The sequence below is a fragment of the Phaenicophaeus curvirostris genome, chromosome 1 (assembly GCF_032191515.1).
Source record: "Phaenicophaeus curvirostris isolate KB17595 chromosome 1, BPBGC_Pcur_1.0, whole genome shotgun sequence".
Lineage (NCBI taxonomy): Eukaryota > Metazoa > Chordata > Aves > Cuculiformes > Cuculidae > Phaenicophaeus > Phaenicophaeus curvirostris.
In genome coordinates this window covers 176,516,639-176,536,757 of record NC_091392.1, presented here as the reverse complement: position 1 = coordinate 176,536,757, position 20,119 = coordinate 176,516,639, and the positions used below count along the sequence as shown (strand labels likewise).

Below are 20,119 nucleotides of genomic sequence, written 5' to 3'. Positions count from 1 at the left end.
AAAACATACTGTGCTTTGGGAACAGTTTGTGCAGTATGGACTGCATGGACAAAGAAGAAAATTTTCCATTCTTCTGATTTTAGAAGGACGCAACTGGGAAACTGAAGTAGGCTTAATATCCGAAGTGATATACAGCTATTATATGTTAGAATAGAAGGTACTGACAAGTGGAAGCTGCTGTCATGAAAGTTCCCCTTAGGGAGTGCTTGCTTTGAATTGTTGGTATTATTTGTAACAGGCTTCCTTTGAGCGAGTTTGCAGATGGTCAGTGTGCTGACTTTGTGATTGAAAATATGTATTAAAATTGATCCAGCTGTAATCTATGTGTGAGGATAATGTTGTGAATGGTGAAGCAATGAAACTGTTTTCCAGGAAATTTATCAGTAAGGAATTTAAGGAATTATCTTCCATCTCTCTTTTTTTTTTAATAAATTTAGGAAATTATAGGAAATTTTTAGTAAGTTTTATTTTGCATATTGATATTTCATGGACAATTTGGACTATATTAACATAATGACAAGACTATGAGTGCCTTACATATATACACACATATATATATTCCTTAAGGTTTACAGGAGGATCACGTTCCTAACAGTTTAAATGTTTCTGAATGCTGTACACTCATGTTCTCTTTTACATGGCAGTTTGCCTTGCAGATGCTGCGAATGTTCTTAAATCCTGTTTCTATTTAAGGTACTGCTTTTAAGTCTGACTCGAGTTTTTTCTTGAGGTCATCCTAAAAATAAGAAAAGATAGCTACACATATTAATGTGAATTACACCAGAGGTGTTTGGAGGCATACTGTGTCAAAGCTGTTTTGGCCATGCTTCTAATGCATTGCTTTTGACGTGAGAGAGCTCACTGTTTCGGCAAGATTTCCAGGATTATTTGTCCATTTACGTAATGCAACTTTTGTTGTTGAGAACAACTATTATAAAAATACAGTAGAGGCACATTGACATGTTCCTACAACAGGTAGGAGTAATGATGAATGTGTCAGCATGATCTCAGTCTTGCCTTTTTAACGGTACTTTAAATGAAACACTTTGTGTTGTGCTTTTCAAATTAGCATGTGTGTACAGTAACTAAGTTTTGGCAGGGCACTAGTTCTGTGCTGTGCTATCCTTTATTTCCCAAGGAATATATGTGATAGAAACTTTATTAATTTTCTTGAAAATCTCATAGGAAGGAGCATGTTATTCTCTGTGAGGAGTTTATTTGCATTTGGCCTGTTGTGTACAGTATGTGTGATGTGCGTTGCTTTAGGAAAGCAGTATTGCAGCAAAGAAGAGATGTTCTTACCGTACTTTTTATGAGAACTAATCTTTGACGTGCTAATGACAGTTGTTGAGAATACAAAACAAAACAAAGGAGCAAGCCTGAAGTGTTAATTAACAATTGACCAGATAATGCTAATGCTCACTTATGAGTATGTTATCCTTGTGCGTATTGGTGTTAAGGATATAGTAGATTTCTCTGGAAGGGGAAGAATTTGAATGGTTGTTCCGAGTGCCAGATCAAAACATTCAGTTAAAATTTTGGATAGTTTTCTTTAGCCACTTTTATGCTTGAAAAATCTTCCTTGAATCTCATACAGTCATGTGATAATGTTTCTATGATCTTACAAAAATGTATTTTAATTTTACTGTACAAATATTCAATGGTGAACTGAAACCCTTCAGAACTGAAGGGCGCTATTGCTTGCTGTCCTGAACTCTACCCTGCAAGTACTGCTTCCTCTCTCTTGGGAAACCTGATCTAGAACCAGGGCTTGTTTTTTTTTGAATTTCGGCTTCTAATTGCAACCAGGAATCACAATGAAAAGAGCTAAATAGCTAAGTAGTAATTTGAAGATTTCATCATCTCTTGCTCCTTTCTTACTGCACTTCAGCATCTCAGACACCACCTTTGAGGCTCCAGCTTCAAATCCCATCACTGGTCTTGGCAGGTTATTCTGAAAGCAACCATATACATACATGCACACGCAAATCTTCCTCCTGGCTTGCTTGTGCTGTCCTTCTCCTGCACTTGTGCTTTTTACTTGTGTCTGAGAAAGAGCCAGTCTTTGCTATGGAGGTATGGGAAGGAGAATTCTAGGGATAGAACGGCGTATGGCAGCAGGAATGGTGCTCCTCCTTCAGTGTGCACTTTCTACATGGTGCTTTCCAGTGCTGCCAACATCTACATACATGTGGTAGTGTTTTTAGTTTAATCCTAATCAGGTTATTTTTTTAAACAATAAGAAGCTGGTATTTTTAAGCAAAATAAGTTGATCTGCTTTGAGCTGTTTTTTTGGTATGATTTTGAAAGCTGAATGGTATTGACGTAGTGATATGGTAAGGTTTGCATTTCCTTGGTAATTTGATTCTGTGTTTTATTATGTCAAAATGTAAACAGGAATGCAGTTGTTTTTTTAGAAAATACTGAATTAAATATAGCCCTGAACGTTAGTTTTAGACTGATGCAAGCTTTTTTTTTTTTTGAGTTTGTGACTCACAGAAGCATTGCGATATAGGCTAGATAACTCTTTTACAAATTATTAATAATGAATTTATATTAACTGATGCTGAGAAGTCCACTCAACACTGAGTAATAAATAACAGCTTTGCATTGATCATTTTAAGGTGAAAAAATGTGTGGAATTCCCTGCTTTTCAGCTGTCCAGCTTTAGGTCAGCACATCTTTGTGTCTATGGTTTATTTTTGAAGATAAGAACAAAAAATATGTGAATGGCCCAGTATCTAATGCCTCTCAAAATTAAATAATGTGTTCATGTCTTTGTGTTTCTTTCAAAGTGACAGATTCTTTGGCCCAGTCTGTAGTCCAACATTTAAGATGGATAATGCAGAAAGATCTTCTTGGCCAGGATGTCTTTCTTACTGGTCCTCCTGGGCCTCTCCGGCGATCCATTGCCATGCAGTATCTGGTATGTATGTTGGTTTAAATTCTTGAAGATGTAATCATTTATGTCAATTAGTCATCCCTCTACTAGTCAGATCGTAAAAGGCAGTCCTAGAAAATCAGCAGGCTACTCAGGAGGTAAATCAGTTTTTCCATAAATATGTTTTCCAAAGTTCAGTTTTTGTTATAGATGAATAGAAAGTACAGACATTTTAAAACATGTTTTTCTGCTTAAAATCCAGAGGGGCGAAAAAAAAAGGTTGGAAAACTGTGTTACCATATGTTATCACAAATGGAGAAACAGTTTGTTCTAGGCATTATGTATGTTAGAAGACTAAGATATCTGCCTACTTTACAGACAATGAATCGGTTTTGCTTGGTTATGTAAAAAAAAAAGAAATAAAGGAAAGTGTTTGGGGGAGGGCTGTTCTGAGTAACATTTGGGAACGATAATTGTGAGTAATTAGAAAGAGTAGATGTGTGTATGATCTTCTCTTGGAATGTGAGAAGGACTTGCCTATGTTCATCTGCATGAACTGTGGTACTACCATGTGCAAGATTTCATGTTTAAATTATCTGTGCCTGTAAATGGTCAGGAAAAGGGGGTTGTGTCACTGAAAAGGTGATGTGGGTAGGACTTTCTCCACCATGAGCTCTATCTAGAACCTGGCTGGGGAGAAGGAGCACAAATTGAGGTGTATAAACAGTTGTCATAAAGATCAACCATTCCCTTAAAAATCAAAAGCTACTTATTCAAAGACTAGTTATTGGAGGTAAAGCATATAGGAGAAAGCTGAAAGATTTTGAACTTTAGAAAGAAGAATAAAGATATCTTATTTCAGTAAACCAGATATGCTACTTGATAGCACTTGATTCCTTAAAATAAATGAGAAGAGTTTGGTATAACTTAAAAAGAGGACTTAAGAAATACCTGATATCCAGTCATGGGACGTAGAATGTTTCCTGTTATTCATGCTGCTGTTTGTATGCACCTAAGCTCTATTAGAAGGTCTGTAGCTTACTGTTTCAATGACATGCCAAACAATTACATGAAGGCTGGTCTTCGCACATGAGCTGATACATGCTGTGGTCCGTTTAATAAAGATATGTAAGCCTGGAAAACTTTCATTTGCTTGTGCTGAAAGCTATTACTGTGTGTTTATACACAAGGCTAATTGTTGAAGAAAATTTTTCGGTATTTCACTGACTGGTTTTTTTTCCTTTAGTTATACCTGCAGCATAAAGGAATCAGTGGCTTTGTAACCAGTAAGCACTGAAAAAGTGAAAAGGAAGTAGTTTTCATTTTTTTTTCTTTATGTTTTTCCATACAACTATAGTTTCTGGGCCCCTCACCACAAGAAGGATGTTGAGGCTCTGGAGTGAGTCCAGAGAAGAGCAACGAAGCTGGTGAAGGGGCTGGAGAACAAGTCTTACAAAGAGTGGCGGAGAGAGCTGGGGTTGTTAGCCTGGAGAAGAGGAGGCTGAGGGGAGACCTCATTGCTCTCTACAACTACCTAGAAGGAAGTTGTGGAGAGGAGGGTGCTGGCCTCTTCTCCCAAGTGACAGGGAACAGGATGAGAGGGAATGGCCTCAAGCTCTGCCAGGGGAGGTTTAGGCTGAACATTAGGAAAAATTGTTTCACAGAAAGGGTCATTGGGCACTGGCAGAGGCTGCCCAGGGAGGTGGTTGACTCACCTTCCCTGGAGTTGTTTAAGGGATGGGTGGACGAGATGCTGAGGGACATGGTTTAGTATTTGATAGGTATTGTTGGACTTGATGATCTGATGGGTCTTTTCCAACCTGGTGATTCTGTGATTCTATGATCTGTTAAATGCATCATACCTTTATTTGAGGGGTAAGGGCTAAGAGCATTTCAGCATAAATCTGCTAGCTAGCTGAATGCATGGTGACCCAGACAGGGAAGTAGCAGGAACATCAAGTATAAATACATTTTTTCTTTAAGATTAAAAATTCTGAGTATATCTCATATTCAATCAAGATAAACAAAAAGTAACGCAAGGGTTCACATTTTTTAAATAGACTATAATTTTACATATGCAGACTGCATGTCATGACATTAAAGGAAGAGAATAAGGAAAAGGAAGAGGTAAGAATGATGTAGTTCATCAGTGTACTAACAAAGCATGTACAGGTAATAATCAAAACTGCATGATAGTGTGTAACTAAGTGTAACTAAGCAGTAAGAGTTGAAGCTTTTTAATCTTTCACAGGAAACTTCTGAGGTTTATTCATGATTTGCAGATACTTATTGTTTTTTGTAGTCCAGAACCAGAAGATTAACTTATAGGATGTTACAGATATTCAGTGGGAAGAATATATAGCTGGTTATTATGTTTTTAGAAGAGGTTTGGGGAAAATAAAAGTTTATTGAGCAGAAATTAAACCATTTTTTGAGGCAGAACACATTGTAAACATTTTAAAAGTAAGAGATATTAGATTTTGTTCAGAGTTATTTCAGATAACTGTGCTGCTGCCTAGAGCTCGGTTTTTTTACAATTATACCACCAGGCCTATTGTTAAAGTTCACTTACTGGGGTTATAGTCTTATTTTTGTAATAACTTCAGACTGTTGTCCACAGGAGCTCACAAAGCGGGAGGTTGAATATATCGCACTATCGAGGGACACCACAGAAACTGACCTCAAACAGCGACGAGAGATCCGAGGTGGCAGTGCTTTTTATCTTGATCAGGCAAGTTGCTGTCACACACCACCTAATTGTCGTTTACAAGTAGTTTGAAGGAAGTCATGATTTATATGATGAAAAATTAGGATGTGGATTACAGACTGACTGGTACATCTCTGTTGCACTCTAGGAAGTTTCATATAACACTTTTGATCTCATTATTATCAAAAAATAATATCTTCTCCCAAATTTACGCTGTCTCTTAAGAATACTACGGGGTTGATTTAGTCAGACTACTTATGATAAACTTCTGTAATGAGGAGCAAGATCCATTCTGTGCAAGCTGCACTATAGTTTCAATGGGACTTCTTTCGGCGTATCTCTTATTCAACACTCGTAGCGCATTGACTGTATTCCTGAAGTGATTCTACCAATCTGGTTTCATTGACAAAGAGTCCAATTCATGTATTTTAAGACTGCTCTGTGTTATGCAATCAAAGCACAGTTAATGGAGACAGCGGGAGCTCTGATTTAGAAGTTCACTGCTGATCTGGACTAAAATAATGGTTTAAACACTCCTGCCGTCAATATTGCCCCAACTCATTAGCTGATTTAGTGCCACCATAGAGCGACTTAGATTGGGTGAGATTTTCTCTTTGTAATTTATCAATGGCATGTCTCCCTTTTGATTATGCGGGTAAAATACACTTCATTTAGGATGTCTGTTTTCCTAGGTACCTAAAATTTGTATACAAGTTAGGTTTCTAATTAAATAGGGTGGGTCAGTTCCTCTGATGTTGTGGGAATGTAAGTGTGTTACCTAAAACAATTTTCATTTGGTGATGCTGTAGAGGTTAATGATATTGTGATCATATAATACAAGGGCAGAAAGGGAGGTGGGAACAGAAGAGGGAAAAGAAGATAAAAGGTTTGTTCTCTGTCTTAAAGAAACATTTTTGTTGAGTTTGTTTGTTTGAAGTTCCTAATGATCTCTCTTTCAGCCTCCAAACTTAAAGAAAACCTTTAAACGGATTTTCTTGAAACCACGATAAATGATATTGTGCAATGGAAGGTCCTCAGAATGAAAGATAACTAATCTAAATAATTCTTTTTCAGCTATTTCTAGGACTTCACATTATCTCATGTTTATCTGGAAATCTGAGAGTTGTGCAATATGAGATAATTTCAAGTATGGTGCTGTGGGTTAGGGCTGCAAAAGGCTTCTCATTTGCCAGTGGATAAGAGAATTTGTGTAGCTTGTGAGGTAGCTCAAGAACTCATGTTAGCTCCATGCCTAACTGCTGTTATGGACAGCCTTATCCTCACAAGGCTGTGAGGATATCCTTACTAGATAATTTACCCAATTACAAGTTAATTTACCCACGGTGAAAGAGCATTAGTTAACTAATGTTTGTAAGAGCCCCTGTATCAGGGACTGTAAGAAGCTGACCAAGATGTGAGGTGGTCTGTTAACCCTATATTTGTCTGAGTGCAATGTGTGAGGCAGCTTGCTTCACTTTGTACAAGCTGTTTTGAGTGATCTCACACCTCTAAGAACAATCTAGAAAGATTAGCTTTCGAGGCAAACATCCAAGACTACCTTTCTTCCTCGGTCTGTTGGAAAATTTCTTACAAAAGACTTTGACCAGAATTCAGCAGAGCAGTACTTCAGAAAAAGACTTTCCTTTAGCAAGATACCAAAGTACTAAATCAGTTGGAATCATGATGTCATTCCCTAGCACGTGCCTTACTTGTCACATCACATCTGTAATCAATGTCTGCTTAAGCTCTGAAGGGAATAAAAAAATAAATCATTCATGTTCAGATGAGTGCTTTTAAAATACTGGAAACATGAAAGATGAATCTCATAGATAGTGATGTTTCAGCAGAAGTTTTCTAACCCTACATTTCAGTTAGACACACAAAATATGGTATATGGTTATGTTTAGAAACATCAAATATCTAATTATAGCTCAATAAAAAGGGAATAAATTTTTACATGTTACACTGTGGTTTAAATTTTTGTTAATGTCATGATTTTGAGGTTTGCAGATGGCTGCACCATGAAATAAAACATTACAGATGCCAGGCACTACTCTCTTTGAACCCCAGTACATGAACTGTTTTTAGGCAGGGAAGGCTGTCAGTAGGTAGCCTTAAAAAAATATTCCCAGAAGCACTTGGGTGGCTCCCATTGACGTAGATGAGCTAAAGAGAAGGTGAACTCATATGAAGGATTGAAGATTTACACACCATTTCCCTTCCTGTGGAATCTCAAACCTGCTCTTTGTGACACCTGAGAGAAGACAGCAAAGCTTGAAAGTCTGGTTTCCAGAACATCCACTGTAGGAATTCTGTATGTCAAATAAAACTTAGCTGGTTTTGGGATAAATGAGGTTCTTTGCCTGCAGGTCATAATATGGTCATGTAATTATCTTACACTTTGAATAACAATATACTGTAATGAAAGCTGGCATCTTTTACCCGAAATAACTTTAATATAGTGAATCATCAGGTTTACAGATGCATAAAGGTTTGCAAAGTTGTCTGTGAGTAATTAAGATATTATGGTTGTTTATTGCTCTACGTTTAATAGTGACAGATTAAGTACTTCAGATTGATATTTGGAGGTTTCAAAACATCTGATATATTTTAACATGGAGTTATTGAATATGAGTGCAACTAGTTATTTAAGATAGCTTTGGAAGATTTGGAAGTGGTGTTTGAGCTTCCATATTGAAATGTATGAGGCTTTGGAACGAGTCCAGAGAAGAGCAACAAAGCTGGTGAAGGGGCTGGAGAACAGGCCTTATGAGGAGCGGCTGAGAGAGCTGGGGTTGTTTAGCCTGGAGAAGAGGAGGCTGAGGGGTGACCTCATTGCTCTCTACAACTACCTGAAAGGACGTTGTAGAGAGGAGGGTGCTGGCCTCTTCTTCCAAGTGACAGGGAACAGGACAAGAGGAAATGGCCTCAAGCTCCGCCAGGGGAGGTTTAGGCTAGACGTTAGGAAAAAATTCTTTACAGAAAGGGTCATTGGGCACTGGCAGAGGCTGCCCAGGGAGGTGGTTGAGTCACCTTCCCTGGAGGTGTTTAAGGCACGGGTGGACGAGATGCTGAGGGATATGGTTTAGTGTTTGATAGGAACGGTTGGACTCGATGATCCGGTGGGTCTCTTCCAACCTGCTTATTCTGTGATTCTGTGATTCTGTATATTGAAGGGCCAGTGTATAAAATATTCCTGTGTACTAGCATTTCACAGTACTAGAGTGAATAAAATGCAAGGAGATTTGGAGTTATCAAGTTAGAAGAGATATCTGACAAGAGGGGGGTTACCTCAGAAATAGGAAACTATTAAAATAAGATAAATGTTGAATTATCAAATTCATTCCCAATTAAAAGCATGTAAAATGAAGGACCTATTATGGGGTACTGATGAATTATGTGCTTTCATTCAAGTACTGACAGCAGAAAATTCTGTATTCTTTTCTTCACCTTGGGCCATTAATTTTGGTTTTCAGCTGATAATTAACTGTTAAAAGCCTCAGAAGTGTCATTATTCCTGTTATTGGGACAATTAAGTAATCTCTTCGTTTCATTCTGTAATTTATTGCATGGGTTAATTAGGTTGTGCATCAAGTAATTAGTTAGAATTACTTTATATTACTTAAATATTTAATTGGTAGCTTCAAGTCTGGCTTTTATTGACACAAGAGTTTGTCTTACAGAGTGGGTTTCTGTAAGTCTTCATAGTTTAGCCACCGACTTGATTGAACCCCTGTGGAGCTACCAATATCAGCCTATGCTATTTTCAGAAATTAAGGAGTTAGATTTTATATTTTTATGTTCTTTTTTTATTTTGCCATTTATGATGTAGTTTTGCTTTTATCATGCGTTTACAACAATAAAAGACACACCTCTGACTTAAAATCTCGTTGCTACAGCCTACTGCATTTTTTATTATGACTTTGTTGTATTGTAGTGGATGCAGTTGGTAAACCACCTAAGCCATTTTGTTAGTTCTTTAGAGCCACAGACCATGTTGCCTGGAACGTTTGGTTTTGCTTACCCTGTATCTTCCAGCTTTTGCATTGAATGAAACAAGCTTCCCAACCTCAGACTGGTTCATGAAGTATGCAGTCTTTTCTGTTCAGGATAATCAAACTAACTGAGGTCAGAATAAGTAGAAAAATACTGTATAGTTATGTGCTGAAATATTACAAATGCAATGTCATGGTTTTGAAGATTTGCTGGTTAAGCTGTAGCTGAGTGAATGAGTATTTCACTGCCATTTCTGTATATAAAGAGTCAGAGTCAGTTTTGGTGCATATTTGAACTGTGTCACGTGCTCATTTTAATGGAATACTTCTGCATCTCTAACTACACCAGCATTGTAAGTTATACAATGATAAAATATAAAATTGATGATTTTCTGTGGCTTGAAAGACTATATGTAATAATCAATGAAACATCCAGAGTGACAGAAACGACAGTTTAAAGTATCCTGTCTGAAAAATGAGCATGGTGTGAAATCCTCTGGGGTGGCACTATGCAGAATGCAGTTTGGTTCTTTTAACAAAAAATTATTAGAAACAGAATTATAAAATAAGACATGAGATTAATTGAATGAATCATATTTGAGAGCATGTGTGTATGCATCCATAGATATGTTGGTGTACACATGTTAAAAAAATTGTGTCTATACTGTAGCGATGAGATGGGTAAGAATAATTCAGCTTTAAAAAAATATGACCAGTGAGCACAAATTGTGTAATTCTGTGACTTATTAACTTACTGCCTTGGAAGTGACAGTGAATTTTTCATGAGCTGGTAAGTTAGCCACAGCAAAGGCATTGTCAGAAAGTTTAACTTAGCTGTCTGACTGTCACTGCAGTCCCTTATCTATCTGTCTAGTACCTAATTTACTTTTCATTCTGCTACCCATCAGGAAGAAAAAATCAAGTAACCTATCCGCATTATTCATGACCAGAAGACAAGAATTGTATAGAATGAAGATAAAAACACCTAGATTTCTGTGTTTGTAGGTATTTGCACTGATAAATCTGTTCAGAAACTCAAGATTCCTTGCTCCTGGGCCTGCTCTCAGACCAAGATACAAAACATTTTACATGCTTGATGTAAATGTGCTGTTGTACTGATATACCTGGTGTAAAGTGACTAAAACGGCCAGATGCTGCCCGGGTGGGGACATAGTCTTGTATAAATACACTCTGCAGGTACTATTGCTAAAACATCTGACTATTGTGTTGGGGGAAGAAGTGGTGGAAAATCATTTGAGATGTCGTAGTTCAAAAAAAGGCAAAAAAAATTGTGTAGAGGAAGCTGAAATCAATGACTGGGCAAGCTAAAATCAATGACTATGAAATGACTGTTCCAGTTCTTGTCACATTAACGTATTTATTATCTTACCATACGTCAATTCACTTCCTAGAGTAAACTTTTCTAGGCTAGTTTTCTGATTAACAATAAATTCCATTTGTTTCTTTTTAGTTGTCTGTCTGTCTGTCTCCCTCTGCCCTTCCCTCTGCCTTTCTTTCTTTTTTTGCCATGGTGCTGCATCAGGAGTTAGGTGCTCACCAGTTCAGGCCATGCTTCATCTCATTAACTGCTGCAGACAGCTGGACTCTGTCTTTGGGTGATAACTGCCTGAGCTGGTGGTACACTGCAATGTCTCTCTCATCTTTTTCTTGAATAAAATGGAGTAAATAACATTTTTAAGTGCAACTTGCCCCGTAATTTTCCTAACCTTGTAGGGGGAAATTAGTTATAAAACCCACCCAGAAAACACTTGATTAACTCAGCGTGGAGGTAGACCAAATAGTGGAGATATAGCTCTCCCTCATCACAGTGGTAGAAAAAGGTTGAATTATTTAGTTCTTAAACTACTTTTCTAGTTTGACTTACCACATTAGTTACTGTTATATTGATTTTAATAAAACCTGAACATCACCTTTGTAGTATATGTAACTCAATATATTTGTAGCCTAAATTATAAAGTGAAAAACTATAGTATATCATAATATACAAAATATACAAAATGAAAAATTTTGTAACAAAAAACAGAGTATGCAGATTAATAGTAGGTCTGTTTGTAATCTCGTCTTTGAATGACATTATATATTCAGAATTTTAATATTAAATGCATGTTATTTTAAACAACTAACACAAGATTTTTACAAATATTTAAGGAGAAAGGTAACATAAGTTTTTATAAAAAGTTGACATTGTTGCTTTTGAACTTGTTGAACATGGCTTTTAATAGCCTTTTAACTTAGCACATAATTTTTGACAGTTCTTCTGTTTTGGAGGAAGTACATTATTATGTCAACCCATTGAATAGTCATCCATTTCAACATTGCTCAGCAGCTTTCATGTTTGCTCAGCTTGTGAGAGAAAGCAATAACTAAGGAATTAAGGGGCTTAAAACCTGAAGAAATATATTGAAAAATATTCATTGGTAGAGGCATACCATTAGAGATGCTGTTTAGTCTACAGCTATTTTTAAAAATCGAGCAACTTAGGAGACAGCTTCACTGCCCTCAACACCTGTTTGTACATCCATCTTTGGACTGTCTCTAAATTTCTAGATAAGTTGCTATTTCCATACAAGTATTATAAAAAAAAGCTTGATGATCTTACTTGTTCTGTTGCATCATCTTAAAAGAATAACCTGAGGCACTTACAGAAAATTGCAAGTCTTGGCCAAATGTCCTCTTCTTTCACCAGTAAAATGAGGAGTAAAAGCTCATAGAGTACTCTGTCCCGTGTCTCTGTCTTTTCTTTTCCTAGTATCTTTTACTTGTTGGTTAGTTTTAATGATTTAAATTTGAAAAATTTCATTAATTGTACTTTACCTATGGAACGCAATTTAGAAGAGGGAAGAGTAGGTAGAAAGCCGCCTGACAGAAGAGGACCTAGGAGTGCTGGTTAACAGCCAGCTGAGCATGGCCAGAAGTGTGCTCGGGTGGCCAAGACGACCAACAGCATCCTGGCTTGTGTCAGAAATAGTGTGGATAGCAGGAATAGGGGAGTGATCATCACCCTGTACTTGGAGCTGGTGAGGCTACACCTCAAATACTATGTTCGGTTTTGGACCCCTCAGTACAAGAAGGACATTGAGGTGCTAGAATGTGTCCAGAGAAGGGCAGCGGAGCTGGTGAAGGGTCTGGAGCACCAGTCTTACGAGGAGTAGCTGAGGGAACTGGGACTGTTTAGCCTGGAGAAGAGGAGGCTGAGGGGAGACCTCATTGCTCTCTACAGCTACTTGGAAGGAGGCTGTAGCAAGGTGGGTGCTGGTCTCTTCTCCCAAGTGGTAAGTGATAGAATGAGAGGAAATGGCCTCAAGTTGCACCAGGGGAGGTTTAGATTGGGTGTTAGGAAAAATTTCTGGACAGAAAGAATGGTCAAGTATTGTAACGGGCTGCCCAGCAAAGTGGTGGAGTCTCCTTCCCTGAAGGTGTTCAAAAGCCATGTAGACATGTCACTTCATGACATGGTTTAGTAGGCATGGTGGTGTTGAGCTGACGGTGGGGCTTGATGATCTTGGAGGTCTTTTCTAGCCTCTATGATTCTAAGATATCAGTTTTCTCTGAGTTTTGTGATATTTGGTAGCTTGGTATCACAGAATCACTAGGTTGGAAAAGACCTCCTGGATAATCGAGTCCAACCATTCCTATCAACCACTAAACCATGTCCCTGAGCATCTCGTCCACCCATCCCTTAAACACCTCCAGGGAAGGTGAATCAACCACCTCCCTGGGCAGCCTGTTCCAGTGCCCAATGACCCTTTCTGTGAAAATTTTTTGTCTGATATCCAGCCTGAACCTCCCCAGGCAGAGCTTGAGGCCATTCCCTCTTGTCCTGTCCTCTGACACTTGGGAGAAGAGGCCAGCTCCCTCCTCTGTACAATCTCCTTTCAGGTAGCTGTATGGTACAGGGACTTAAAGTAATGTCCACCTCCAGTCCCTGGAATATGGGCTGCACTATAGGCTTAATAGTTGAAGTTCTTTTGGCTTTCTGCAGCCAGTGAGAATCATGCTAGCTCAAAACCAGACAGAGTTTACTGTTGCCTTTATCAGATGGTAGTTAAGGATCTTCACCCGAAGAGACATCTGGACATAACATTGTTGGGATGTTTATGAGATACAGGAGTAAATGGAAAGACTTGGGTGGATGGTGGGAACAAGATATTGTGTTGGAAGGGACATCTGAAATGTAGGGAAACTTTACCTCATTAGTTCTTCTGTTCACTGAGCTACTTTTTCTGTTGTTTTTTGGCTCAGTAGTTTTGGTTGCTGTGCTCGAGTTGTCATTACTGGGATCCAGTTTGCAGACCAGGGGCAAGTAATCTTCTAAAACCAAACTTATGTTGAGGTAGATCCTTAAAAAGGATACTTACTTACTCATTACAGCTGAGCAATTTTTAGCAGCATCTTTACAATAACAATTCTGAAATGTAGCCTGTATATCAGAATAATGCCCAGGTCTGAAAAATAAAAGCTCTTTAGAATTCCCCAGGAACCTTTCTCAGGGATTTCAGGGTGACCAGAGTTGTCTGGTTTATGATCTCCGTTTACCTGAGAAAAGAGAGGTACCATTTCAGTCCTGGTATTTTGGACTATACTGTTAAAGTTTCTTCTGCTTTTACAAACTGTTTTCAATAGCTTTATAAAATTGTTCTCCTTTATGTGGTGTTTGTGCATTTCAGTATGTGCATTGTGATGAGCTTTTTTCAGTCCTTCTTCCCTTTCTGACGCTGTATAACTTCATCCACATGCTTATACACTGTGATTTATGTCAAAATTGAGATTTACAACTTCCTGCAGTTGTCATATTTTGCACTGCTCGAGTGGAGGAGCTCACTGTGGTTCAACTATGGGAAAGACAATGAAAGTCTGCTTGGCGTTGTTACGTTCCTAAAGTGATTTTGCTTTTAAGAGATAAAAATATATTTTTGTAGGTGCAGTGTGAAACCAGGGTGAGCAATCTGCGTTATGTATTTGTTGCATAGAGCCATTACTCTGAGAGCAGCACTGTGTAAAAGGTTTCAGCTCCTGGCCTGCAGTAGCTGCAGGTATTCCCTGGAGGAGGTACCCAGGTTACCATCCTCACGCAGCCCTAGGAGCACTGATGGGACACAGCTGTGTCTGTCCTCTTCTGATGAGCAAAATAGTCCCTCACTGCAGTTAGAATAAATCAGAAAGTAAACATTTGACAAATCTCGCTTAGCCTTTTAACAAGAATTAATATTTTTTAATCTCAGATTTATCGTGAAGATTGCACAATATAAACTTCCCTCCATCAAACTGTTTTGTATTAAACATTTAATACAGATGGGGCTGGTGAGTGAATAAGGCAGCACAGCTATTTCTGGGTTTTCATTGTAGAATTATGAAGATTTGTTTCTTGGAAGCATTTTTTAAAAATGATTTTCAGTGACAGATTGCAAACTTACTTTCCTTCATCTGATTTTTTTATGCATTTTAGTTTCCATATCAATCCATCCATACACAGATAAAACTGAAAGAATGATTCAGAGAATGCCTTGTAGTATGCCTAGCTTATTGCAATAACTTATTACTCATTACCAACCAGAATGTAGATATATCATAGTTCAGCCTTAGATGTGCAGCTGTTTTGGTCTTAAGAGCAGACTTTATGCTATTTAACACAAGAGCTTTAGAGGCAGGTGAGCTGTGCATTTATTTAATTGTATTTTGGAGAACAATTTCTGATATTTCAGGTGTGCTTTGAAGGGGCACAATTTGTAAGAAAGCCAATCGGACTAAATAAGCACCAAAGTGGTGGTGGTGGTATCATTGTTATGGAATGTCTTTGATTAAGAAGTGAAAAACCATGGTTGTGCATTCAGCCATTCTCAAAGATGATTATGGCTATGTATCGGTAGCCAAAGGCCATCTGTAGCATATCCTCTGAAATATCATTGTACCAAGCAATAATATTTTGAATATAAACTTCAAACAGTTTCCAAGTTCTGGAAACTGTACGTTTTAAGATTTTTATCCTGTAAGCTGATGATCACAACACAGTGTAGTAGGCTTTTTCTCATGATTGCACTGCTAATGGAAAGCATCTTCTTTCTTGAAGTTAATAAATGTTATATACTTACTGATAGTCACTGTCTACCTCTACAGCAGACTGCCTTCATGTGCAAGCTCAGGAGAGAGATTTATGTTGATACTGGAAGCCTGTTTCTTCAGCAAGCCTTTGTCCATAGTGAGTGTGTCTCTACATGAGTCAACAAGATTCTATGGATACTCAAAATATTTTGAAACCATATGAACAGTATGTGTATTTTCCTCTGGCTTGTAAAACTCAGTCATAAAGTCTTCTTGGACTTATAATATGCAGAAGTCAACCAACTTGGCAAATAAATTGTTTGTTAAACCACATTCTGGCTGTACCTCCAGACTGTATTTAGACAAAATAGCATTTTATTCATGACCAGGTATTGGTCTGGCTGCTGAGGACACTGGTTTTCTATTCAAGCAAGTTGGAACTGATTTTTTACTTGACCAGTGACCTTCCTAGAGAAGAACGATAATACAAAATTTGTCTTTTGTACAAATTTTATAGGATGAGGAGAGAGGGATTTTATATTGCCTGTAGAATATGATGTTCTGAATTAACAGCAAAAAAGAAATCAATTTGCATACTGATTGCTTTTGGAAAGAATTGGTGATTCAGTGGAAGAGAAGTTATCTGAGGACTATTACTTGTTTAATGGGATTATTCCAGGTTCCTGAGGTACTGATTATGCGACTGCATATTAAAAGGTCATGTAGGATGACACTCAGAGAAGCGAACTTCATCTGGAAGTGTGTACCAGGGTTTGTCAAGGCCTTTTTTCAGTAGTGTTTGCTTGAATCCAGGTTAGGTACAGGAATTATTTCCATCTTAATAACAGTGTGCAAAGCTTACATTGTGGCTCATTTGCCAGTAGTTATTTATACTTCTATACATTACATAAGTAGCATCTAAATTGGTTACTTAGACATTTAGTGTCGTCTTTATCATCTCAGATGGAACTCTAATTCTGTTGTATTCTTTGTGCCATGTAACAGTCCATTCATTGTACTGAACAGTTCTTTGTTTCTAGTTTATGCTTTTGTCCTTTATACATCTGTTTTCATTTGTAATTCTTATTTTATTCTTGTTATTTTTGTATTCTGGTACCTCTTCATTATTCTTTCTCATATCTTCCCTCTTTCTCTCTTTCCCAGTTTTTGTTATCTGTTGTATTCATCAGAGATTTCCACCTAGCATCATATGGCAGGTTCTTCTGTAGGAGTTCATAGGAGAGGTGCTGGGAAGGGATTTCATTTGTTCTCCCTTCACAGCCGTGCTTGTGTCAAAAATTGTGTTTAAGTGTAGTAGGAATGCAAAGGAAGACTCTTCAGTGCCTCTAAATGTTGCCTGCGCCTAAACCTGCCCCATTGTTTTGGACTAATGGTTGGACTGTATGACCTTAGAGGTCTTTTCCAACCTTATATGATTCTACTATTATTATTATCTGGTTAAACTTATGGAGCTTGGAAGTAGACAAGAATGCACTGAATTTCAAAGTATTTTACTGGACAGTAGTTATAAGTCTCATATACGAAATATAGTTGATTTACCTGAGTGAATGTCATTGACTACAAGGAAGGTGCACAAAGTTACTAGCACCAGAGTTTAGTTTTACATTTTGTCTCTATATTATGCCCTTAAATGAGCAGCCACATATAAACAACTAATAAAGGGAAATACAGAGAATAACTTTCTATCCCAAAGGCTCCAAAAGATTATCAAGTTAATAGCTATGTTTTTATTCTGATCTTGTAGAAGAGCACGTTTGGTAAGGGAATGGAATTCTAAATATTTTTAATTTTATCACATTTTTTAACAAGAGGTTGTTTATGGCACTATTTTGGATTTATCAGCTGTTTGGTTTCAGTAAACTTATGTTCTAGTCAAACTAAAATATTGGACTGAAGATGATTTACACTGGTGTGTAACCAGAGCTATCCAAAGGAATACCTGACTTTTTTGTGTGACTATTTCATAAATACTTTTATATTAAATATTTTAAGTATTAATTTTAAATGTTGCAATGTAATTGTAAATATGTAAACCCGCCTTGATTTTATGTTTTCTTTATAAATAGCTGTCCCGGCATTGTTAGATTGTTAAAATACCTGAAAAATACAAAATATTATGCAACATCAAAAAGAAAAGGTGCCACATATTTATATATACCAGGTATACACTTAAACATCTGAGAGGTTTTTATATTTTAGTCTGTTAGTACAAAATACTGGGTCTTATTTTTGTCAGTCCCTGTAATAGGAGATGCAAGTCCAGCTTGTGAATGTGTAGCACTGTTAGGGCAATCAGCTGTCATTTAGTCACTATGATGTGAATCTGATTGATTCTTAGAGAAATGAGCACTGCATTGGGAAGCACCTGCAAGTTCTCTCAGGATGGTTTCATGAGATATGTAATGTTTATATCTATTATAATATTGTGGTTTCTTTATTTTTGAAAAGTGTGCAGTACGTGCAGCTACTGAAGGCAGAATCCTTGTGCTGGAAGGTCTGGAGAAGGCTGAGCGGAACGTCCTGCCAGTGTTAAATAATTTGCTGGAGAATAGGGAAATGCAGCTTGAAGATGGTCGCTTTCTCATGTCTGCAGAGCGTTATGACAAACTTCTGCAGGTATGGAAAAGCTATTTAGATTTTCTGGTTTTGTTTTCCTTATAATGCTGAAATACCTTTGTGAAGGGGAGAGCAGATAAGAGTGAAATGAGGGAGATCTCAACAAGGTTTTTTTTCTGGGCTGTTCCGTGGACTGAAATAGGGAGGGTTAACTATGTGAGAAATCATGCTACTGCTTGCAGCAACAAAGAAGTGTTTTCATCTGTTTCTTGTCTGTCTACATAAAAAAGGGTAGTCCAAGCTAAGCTTGCATGATCCCTGTATGTTTCAAAAATGTGAAAGATGCAATATGAAAGTAACCACTTGTGAAAAGAAAAGTTGAAATTGTTCCTGTGAAGGTCAGATAATGCTTCAACAATGCAATAATAACCTTGGTGCTAAGCTTTTAAACTCAGGACGCCCAAAAAATAAGGTCAAGATGGATGATACCATATGCGTCAGTGCTGTCTTGCCTTTAATATAGAAAAGTATATGTCAACAGCCAATCTAAATTGTAGGAAATGGACAGTTTTCTTTTGATAGGAAATGGGATTTTAGTGTCTGCTGCTATTGCTGGTTTAGCTTTTTCCTTTTTTTTTTTTTTTTAATATTTGGGTCCTACTGCTTAAATTTGAGGCGATACTTTTCAGGCTTTTTCGGACCTCAGTAAAATTCATCAAGCAGTTTCCAGTAATGCCCTGCATCTTCCTTTTATGTGCTGTCATTTCTGACCACATACCTGTCAGTCTCCCATAACAGTCTGATCTCTGCTCACTTAGTTTTCTGTCTGTCATGCCTAACTGGAGTTAGGTGGATAATTCAGACCCATGTGGCACGGGAATGAAATATGTAATAAGCCTTCTGTCATTGATCCCAATTTGTATGAAGTTGCCAGTTATGCTGATGTATGGTAGTGGGTTTCTGAAAATATATAATTATTTCTTCTGCCTCTCATCTGTGGTTACAGTTCTTTTGATCCATGTCTTTTCCTCTTTATGATATTTAATTAGTAGATGCAGTTGTTGGAAGCATTATTACTATATTTGTAAAGTAAGCTTTTAAAATGTAGCTGTATTTAAAGACTGAAAATGAGAATTCAAACTTAGATTTAAGCAAAGCATCTTCCTCTTTTTTCCTTTTTAACACTTTTATCATGATAAAATGAGTGCCTCAGGCACACTGCTAATAGTATATGAATTAAATAAATCTCTTGCTTCAGTGCTAAATCTAATATTATTGTTCTGCTGTTTGGGGAATATTGTATTATAAAAGCTAATGTTAATTGCCTCCTCTCCTGCGTGAATAATTACTGCATCTAAGTCTGCAGGAAATGTACTCGTGTATGGTTTCAATGAAGACTGAACTGTGATGTGAGAAGACTGAAGAGTGCATTTTTTGTTTGCAGTGTATCTTTTATATGTGTTTACTAAAACACAACGTTTAATGTCCTCGTGAAGGGATCTAGTTCTGTATTATTGCTTATATTAGAGCATAATTTGTAAATGAAACTTTTTAAATGCAGATTTTAGTCTCCCTTACAGCTATAAGAAAGGAAAAAAGAAAAAATTACTGGTCATAAGCCACTTCTAATATTTTAGAATGGAATAAATATTTTTTTTTTCTTTGTGAAGACAATGGGGGGTCTTCGGTAAAATTGCTACAGGCCTGAAAGCTGCACCTAATCAAACATTCTACCTATGTTCACTTTGGAAAAACTTGTTTTTCTTGTTTTTACCATCCACAAATTTCACTAGTTCAATGCTTACTACCCCCTCTGAATGAAAGATAGAGCATTAACACCTTCAGGCTAAAGGATCAGCAATGTTATCAGTCTGCAGCTTAGTAATCATAAGTTTTTAA

The 20,119-nt window shown here is 37.3% G+C and overlaps 1 protein-coding gene across 1 annotated transcript in view; it reads left to right on the top strand.

Annotated features, from left to right (window-relative positions):
* The window catches only part of VWA8 (von Willebrand factor A domain containing 8), a 202,253-nt gene that overhangs the window by 24,708 nt on the left and 157,426 nt on the right, over positions 1-20,119 (top strand). The window contains exons 3-5 of the mRNA XM_069880696.1: positions 2,796-2,926; positions 5,502-5,612; positions 18,113-18,280. Of these exons, the coding sequence (XP_069736797.1) occupies positions 2,796-2,926; positions 5,502-5,612; positions 18,113-18,280 (410 nt within the window). The remainder of the gene's footprint in view (positions 1-2,795; positions 2,927-5,501; positions 5,613-18,112; positions 18,281-20,119) is intronic.